The sequence below is a fragment of the Anomaloglossus baeobatrachus genome, chromosome 2 (assembly GCF_048569485.1).
Source record: "Anomaloglossus baeobatrachus isolate aAnoBae1 chromosome 2, aAnoBae1.hap1, whole genome shotgun sequence".
In the NCBI taxonomy this organism is placed as follows: domain Eukaryota; kingdom Metazoa; phylum Chordata; class Amphibia; order Anura; family Aromobatidae; genus Anomaloglossus; species Anomaloglossus baeobatrachus.
The window spans coordinates 160,026,041-160,034,267 of NC_134354.1; the positions used below are offsets into that span (position 1 = coordinate 160,026,041).

General features: G+C 42.0%; 1 protein-coding gene across 1 annotated transcript in view; it reads left to right on the forward strand.

The window, feature by feature from the left end:
• Window positions 1–7,035, forward strand: part of ASMT (acetylserotonin O-methyltransferase) — a 113,250-nt gene extending 106,215 nt beyond the window's left edge. Inside the window, exons 5-8 of the mRNA XM_075333466.1 lie at window positions 1,291–1,431; window positions 2,905–3,027; window positions 4,727–5,015; window positions 6,816–7,035. Coding sequence (XP_075189581.1) covers window positions 1,291–1,431; window positions 2,905–3,027; window positions 4,727–4,944 — 482 coding nt within the window. The 3' untranslated portion in view covers window positions 4,945–5,015; window positions 6,816–7,035. The remainder of the gene's footprint in view (window positions 1–1,290; window positions 1,432–2,904; window positions 3,028–4,726; window positions 5,016–6,815) is intronic.
• Window positions 7,036–8,227: the final 1,192 nt, after the last annotated feature.

The window sequence follows — 8,227 nt, forward strand, 5'->3', positions numbered from 1 at the left end:
TTGAAAACACCATACCAACAATGAAGTTTGGATGCGGGAATATTATATTATATATTTCTTCAATTATATAACTTCATATAATTGAAGAAAAGATGAATGGAAAAAAGTACCAAGGCATTCCTGTTAAAAATGTGCTGCCATCTACCAGGATGATTAAGATGAAACGAGAGTAGACATTTCAGCAAGACAATGATTGCAAACAAAACCGAGAAAAATTTTCATTGGTTTCAGAGAAAGAAAATAAAGCTGATAGAATGGTACAGCTAATCACTTGACCTGATGTCATGATAACTATGGGATAGCAGGGAACCAGGACTCCTAAAGTGTCCCTCAAGCTAAGATGTTTCAATGCTATCCCTTATCTTAGGATTACTCCTGATGGTAGAGAGGCCGGAGTCTCTTTCCTGGCCCTGCTCCTGAACGGTCCTGATCTGAGCCCCTCACTTCCCAGGGAGGAATTGGAAAGAAGTGTGATGACAACCACAGATAAAGACAGACATAGGAAAACGAAAACTCTGTCACATTGCATGCACACACCTCAAAGACCAACATAGACAAACTATGGCTAGCATGGATAGAAGGATTCAACCAGCATAAATAGGAGGGGATCAGATGTGATAGGCCTTCCCAACATGTGATCAAAGAGCAACCAAACCAGCAGAGATTAAGTTTTGCTAGCTTGCCTATGAATCAACACACAGCAGGTTGACACCCGAGTCTGCCTTTTTTGATCCCAGACACCAGAGAAACCATCAGGTTGAGTGTCAAAATCTGCAGTCTGAACAGAGCCCAATGCCGCCATGACAGAGAAGTTAGTGCAAAACTCTGTGTGACACCTGAATCTAATAGAACCTTTAATGAAAGAGCTCAGAGTTCATAGAAGGAGCCCATAGTAGCTTCAGGATTTGAAGAGTGTCTGTGTGGAAGATTGGGCCAAAATCACACATATGCAATTCATGTAACTAGATGTCCCATACAGGAGTCATCTTGAAGCTGTCATCACCAACAAAGACTTTTGTATGAAGTATTAAATAAACATCAGTAAGTGGGTTAAATACTTTTTCTTTGTGTCTTTTCTCATTATTACAAATAGCTACATTTATGGATAACTATTGTTCTATTTCTTTGCCTGTGTGGATTAGATGAGTTGATACCAATATTCGGTGAGATATTTATGTCCACAGCACCTTTACAAATAGAAATTGGTGATGTGATCAATACTTATTTCACCCGCTGTATATACATATACTTGTCAGCAGTTTACATGGAAAAATAATTTTTCTCTTTTAGGATGTTCAGGAGGTCTTGCAAAACAATTTGTATCTACATACAAGGAATCAACAGTCACCATTATGGAACTCCCGAAAGTTGTGCAAACAGCTAAGAAACATTTCGTAACAGATAAGGAGCAACAGATATACTTCGTTGAAGGTGTGGTATATAAAACTTAATTGGTGAAAGAAGGAACATTTCCTATATGTGTATTGACTGTATACATTCAGTGTACAGATATAAGTTGGAGTACACCCTCTAATGAGGACAATGTTACTTTCTTGCTGACTTTTGGTGTGGAATGTGCACAGTGAGGGCTACTTTAAATAATGGTATGAAGCAGGTTTAGGCCACACTTTGGGTCCCATGACCGCTGGAACCACGGCTATTTTTTGAATGGGAGCGCGTTTTCCTCCATTCTTCTCTATGAGAGTTATTACAAGTGAAGAGCGCACTTGTGTAGATGTGCCATAAATGTACAAAATGCAAATAAATCTTTAAAATGTGAAATAGCAGATTGTGAATGAAGCAGTCATCTGCCTTTCTAAACTTTTTAGAAGCAATGTTTGATTAACCCCTTTCTTACATGTGGTATACATGTACATCACATGTCAAGTAATATAAGTTTAAAATTAGCATACCTTGTATTGCTGCAATCGTAATAATATGATCCATCAAAATATTTAATAATTTACCATATTTTTCAGATTATAAGATGCACTTTTTCTCCCAAAAATGGGGGAAAAATGAGGGGTCCGTCTGATAATACGAATGTAGCTTACTGGGAGGTGGGGGAGAGGGGTAACTGTGCTAGGGCTGTGGTGGCTCTGCTAGGGCTACAGGCTGATGTGCTGGGGCTGCGGACTGCTGTGCTGGGGCTGTGGACTGCTGTGCTGTGGCTGTGAGGGCTTCAAATAATGGCGCCCGGAGTTAGCGAGTGCACAGATGGAGCTCTCGGCTCAAAATTTCATCTGCGCACGCACCGCCTCCGGCCCATTGCAGCGGACTTAAGGAAAATGGTGCCTGGAGTTGGTGCGTGTGCAAATGAAATCTTGGCTTGTCATTGAGCCAATAGCTCAATCTGCACACGCGCTGACTTTGGGCGCCATTTCTTTGAAATCCGTACTACCGACCGTTTCTAGGACAGCATCTGGAAAACCTGCTGCACCACCCACAGCATCCCCCGGTTCACCACCACCCCTGCCTCCTGTGATCCCCGCTCCACCACTGCTGCTGTATCTCCCTTCCCTCATTAAGACACCATAGGACTATAAGATGGACCCCAATATTTTTCACCTTTTTTTTCGAAATTTGGGGTGTGTCTTAGTAGGCACTGTAGAGAAAAAAATTGAATGCAATAGAAATTTTGTTTTTTATTCACTTCACGTTCCCCAAAAAAGCTAATGAAAGCAATGAAGGTGTTGTATGTCCTCCAAAATGGTACCAATGCAAAGTCAAGAGAATGGTGTCTTCCAAAACATCAGTTTGTCCAGCAAAAAATAATCCTTAATCCAGCTATGTTGATGGAAAAATAAAAAAGTTATGGCTCTGGATTAATATTATATACTTGTTATTTATGTCTATTTTGTCTGCATTTTTTATATTGAAAATGTCATTACTTCTTTATCATAGGAGACTTCTTTAATGATCCTGTCCCTGAGGCAGACTTATTTATTATGGCCCGGATTATTCATGACTGGACAGAAGAAAAATGCCTTGAACTGCTGCAGAAGATCTACCAGTCCTGTAGACCTGGTGAGCGCATACTCTGTGATATAGACAGAAACAACTGAAAGTGGATCAAATCTACAAGATAGGCCATAAATGTCTGATAATTGTGGGTCCCACCTTTGGGATCTGCACCTATCTTGATCAGGACCTGTCCCACACCATCGGGAAGAGAAAGTTGGCCAAGAACATGTAGTACTCTCCATTCACTCCTATTATGCATAAAAATGAGGATCTGGTCAAAATATTCACTTGCCTAATAATGGTAGGGTAGTAACTAGTGTTGAGCGAGTATGCTTGTCACTACTCGGTACTCGCACGAGTATCACTGTACTCGGGCTACTCGGCGGGGACCGAGTAATTTCGCGATACTCGTGCTGTACTCGTGGTCTTCATGTTGGCGCTCTTTTTACAGCCATCCCTTATGCAGGGATTGGCTGGCAGACCACTGCAATGCCACAGCCCTGTTACTTGTGGAATTGCAGTGATTGGCGGGCCCTCACAGCATGACCGTGCCTTTAGCCCGACACTTCCCCGCTCGGCTACGGCCCCTCCCGCACTCCACTCCGCGTGTATATATATATGCACGCTTACACACACACGCACGTTTTTTTTTTTAATTTACAGTTTTATGGTTTCTACATGCTGCCGGGGGTCATTTCAGAATAATACTCGGGTCTCCCATAGGATAACATTGGGCTCGGTGCTCGGGCCGAGTACACGAGTATTTTGAGATGCTCGGCCCGAGCCTCGAGCTCCCGAGCATTTTAGTACTCGCTCATCACTACTAGTAACATGACATTGGCATTGTATATGATATATTCTGTAGTCTATGAGTTACCTAATAGTAAATGATTATGTTTAGTAGCAAATACAGCAGACTATTAGATAGCACAATCTTTGGACACCAGACGGGCCAACACTTGTAACATGTTTATGTTCTTGAGGTTATTAAAGGGAACCTGTCACCAGATTTGGGGCCTATAAGCTGTGGCCACCACCACTGGGCTCTTATATGCAGTATTCTAACATGCTGTATATAAGAACCCAGGCCACTGTGTAGAATGTAAAAACCACTTAAACGGTCGGTGCAGAGCAGATGGGTCACATGGGCGTGTCCGTTCTCCGGGTGTAGCACCTCCTCTTTAGGCCACCTTTATCCTCCTTCTTCTGAAGCTAGTGTGGCTGACGTGTCCGACGTCATCCACAATAGCCGGCATTGAGGTTCCGCGCATGCGCACTACAATACTTTGATCTACCCTGCTCAGGGCAGATCAAAGTGCACCTGGGCAGGACCCCAGTGTCGGCTTGTGTGCATGACGTAGACGCGTCATCCACACTAGCTTCAGAAGACGGAGGACAAAGATGGCTGAAACAGGAGGCGCCGGTACCGGAGAATGGAGATGCCCATCTGACTCATCTGCTCCGCACTGACCATTTATGAAAGTATTATAAAGTGATTTTTACGTTCTATGCAGCGGCCTGGGCTCTCGGTAGAAGGCTGTCTATAAGAGCCCACTGGTGGTGGCCGCAGCTTATAGGTGCCAAATCTGTTGACAGGTTCCCTTTAATATGTATATTGATATTACATTGATGTAATATGTTATTAGTATGTACATTGATAACTTGATATGTTAAAAACCAAACATAATAATCAGAACATCAGACGTTTTTTGCTTTATCTGTGTAACAAATAATTGTCACTCTCTCGTTTCGTAATCTTTAGGCGGTGGAGTGCTGCTAGTTGAAGTCCTTTTAAATGAAGACAGAAGCGGCCCAGTGACCTCCCAGCTGTTCTCACTGAACATGTTGGTCCAGACAGAAGGCAGAGAACGGACGCCATCTGAGTATACCAAGCTCCTTACAAACTCTGGCTTCAGGGACATTGAGGTCAAAGCAACTGGAAAGATATACGATGCGATACTGGGAAGGAAAGGAATCTAAGAGTCATCTTCTGTCATTTGTTTTTTTATTCATTTTTAATTTATTCTCCTAATGTTTAATGAATATCAAAAGTAAGAATGTTTTACTCCTCCATATTATTAGACTGAAACATATTTCACATAGTCATAACATTAAGGGAATAATTTATTTTATGTTGGATTTCTCCTGCTGTCTCAAAAATATCCAGTAGATGTCACTAGTGTTTCAAATGATATGTTATTAGTTGTTTTCTGTGTAGATAGCGATCTATATTTCCTTCATCTATCTATCTAGATAGGAGCACTCCAAAATAAATAAGCAAAAAGTCAGGGTACTTTATAGACCCATATCAATGCCATGTTTCAGCTTCAGAAGAAACCAACAGTAAGCTTTTCTGAAGCATGGGGCTTTCAGTATTTGCTTATTAACCCCTTCAGCCCCACGGGCATTTTGTGTTTTTCCGTTTTGTTTTTTTCCTCTCTTTCTTCCTAGAGCCGTAACCTTTTTATTTTTCTGTCAATCTTGCCATAGGAGGGATTGTGTTTGAGGGACGAGTTGTACTTTTAAATGAAACCATAAGTTTTACCATATAGTATACTAAAAAACGGCAAAAAAATTCCAAGTGCGGAAAAATTGCAAAAAAGTGTGATCGTACAATAGTTTTTGGGATATTTTATTCACCGTGTTCACAATATGGTAAAACTGATGTATCTATGTAATGCCTGAGGTCTTTCCAAGTTTGTAGACACCAAACATGAATAGGTGTCCTTGTATTTAAGGAGTTAAAAAAATTTCACAAGCCTGTCCAAAAAAAGTGGTGCACGTTTTGCGCCATTTTCCAAAACCCGTAGCGTTCTCATTTTTCGGGATCTATGGCTCAATGATGGCTTATTTTTTGCGTCTCGAGCTGATGTTTTTAAAGGTACCATTTTTGCTCAGATGCTACGTTTTGATCGCCTGTTATTGCATTTTGCGCAAAATTTGCGGCAACCAAAAACGTAATTTTGAAGTTTGGAATTTTTTTTGCTACGCCGTTTACTGATCAGATTAATTGATTTTATATTTTGATAGATCGGGCATTTCTGAACGCGGCAATACCAAATATGTGTATATTTTTTATTTTTTTAACCATTTAATTTTCAATGGAGCAAATGGGGGGTGATTTGAGCTTTTATTTTTTTTTTACATTTTTTAAAACTTGTTTTTTACTTTTTATTTTTATTTTACTAGTCACCCTAGGGGACTATAAGGATGAGCAGTCTGACTGCTCACTTATGTCTGTAGATCACAGCATCATTGCTCTGATCTCCAGAAAAGCTGCTCTCTTCTTAGAGACAGTGCTCTGCCGGCTCTAAGAGCAACTGACTCATGATAGCTACAGGAGTCACCCCATGGCCCTGTGCGTACCATGGCAACCATCGACACCACGTGATCATGTCACGTGACTTCCGATGGAGCCGGGTGAGTGAGAGCTTACCGTGGCTGTGATGTCCACCCCACTGTCACATTTTAACAGCATGGTGCAAAGGGTTAACAGGAACAAGTGGAGAGCAGATCCACTTGTGCTTGATAGCTGCACATGTCAGCTGTTCAAATCAGCTGACATGTGCGGAACTCACCGCTGGCTGCCCGCAGCAGCCGGCAGTGAGTATACCGACATGAGGCAGGGCGTGACCAGTACATCCAATGTTGTTAAGAGGCTAATGTTGTAGTTTTGCCTACAGTTTTATGGGTGAACCCTTAGTCAGTGTTCAGAGGATTTAATTTCACAGAGCTACTTTTTTTCTTATTTTTAGATGGATTAGATAGCTAGATATTGTAGATGCTAGCTGCTATGTCTTCAATACACAGTACACAATGAGATATGGATTACAGCTCTTTTTTCTCTGTAGCACACATAAAGAAGCACCAGCAGCATGCAAGTTATCACACAGCAGAGCAGTGTAGATGTGAATCCAGCTCTGGAGTATGAGAAAACAGTTGTCCCAGAATGAGCTAAATTACTAACTGCAGCACAATTTGTTTATGTTGTCTGTCTCTGCTTGATTTCCCATTTGTTCCCCCCTACTTCTCCCACCACCTCCACACTCCATTGAATAAAATAGTAGTTATAACCTGACACCCCACTGTGCTGGCACTCTGTCTTTTCTTGACATAATCGAATTTTAGCAGTTTTTCAGAGTGAATGGTAAGTTCAGATGGCGGTGTGAAGTATGACGTTCTGCTACAGTGCTCAGCATAAATATACCACCATAGAGTAAATAGACCTAATTTTGATAACCTTTCCGTGTATTGTAATGCACCCACTCCATTTATTACTTTAGTAGCCCGCCTCTGAACCCTTTCAAGTTCAGTAATGTCTTTCTTGAGCACCGGCGCCCAAAATTGCACACAATACTCCAAGTGTGGTCTGACAAGTGATTTGTACAGAGGGAGAATGATGTTTTCATCTTGTGCCCCCAGACCTCTTCTAATGCATCCCATCACCCTATTTGCTTTGGTGGCTGCTGCCTGACACTGGGCACTCCAATTTAGATTCTTATTGACTAAGATGCCTAAGTCTTTTTCCATGTCTGATTTCCCCAGCAGTTTCCCATTTAGTAAGTAATTGTAGCATCTGTTTCTCCTTCCCATGTGCATAACCTTACACTTATCTGCGTTAAACCTCATTTGCCATTTTTCAGCCCAATTCTCCAATTTACTCAAATCCATCTGTAGTTGCAAACTGTCCTCCTTTGTGTTAACTACCTTACATAGTTTTGTATCATCTGCAACCACTGATATTTTACTCTGTAAACCATCCACCAGATCATTAATAAATATATTAACCCCTTCATGACCGCGGGCAGTAAAATTACGTCCTATTTTAACGTGACTTAACGACCAGGGACGTAATTTTACTGCCTAAAGTTCATTTGATTGCCGTGGCCATAGCAACGGCTTTCAAATGATGTCCCCTGCTGTTTCTTACAGCAGGGGACCTTTGCTTCACCCCAAGGGGGGTGGCATCGCCACCCCCCATCGACGATCGATGTGATTGGCTGTTCAAATCTGAACCGCCAACCACATCTTTTGCACTGTTTTCGGTAAAAATAATGCCGGAAATAGTGCGATACTGTGAGATCCTGCTATGATCTATTGTAGCAGGTACAGCAGATCATAGGTGGATCTCAAACATGCCGCCCCCAGCCCCTGCAGCACTGATTGGAGCGATCGTGCTATGACGCGCAATCGCTCCAATCAGTGTGCAGTGGGGCGGTTTGATTTGCTGGTGGCCGCCCTCCCCAGGCCTGTGCTGGTCTGG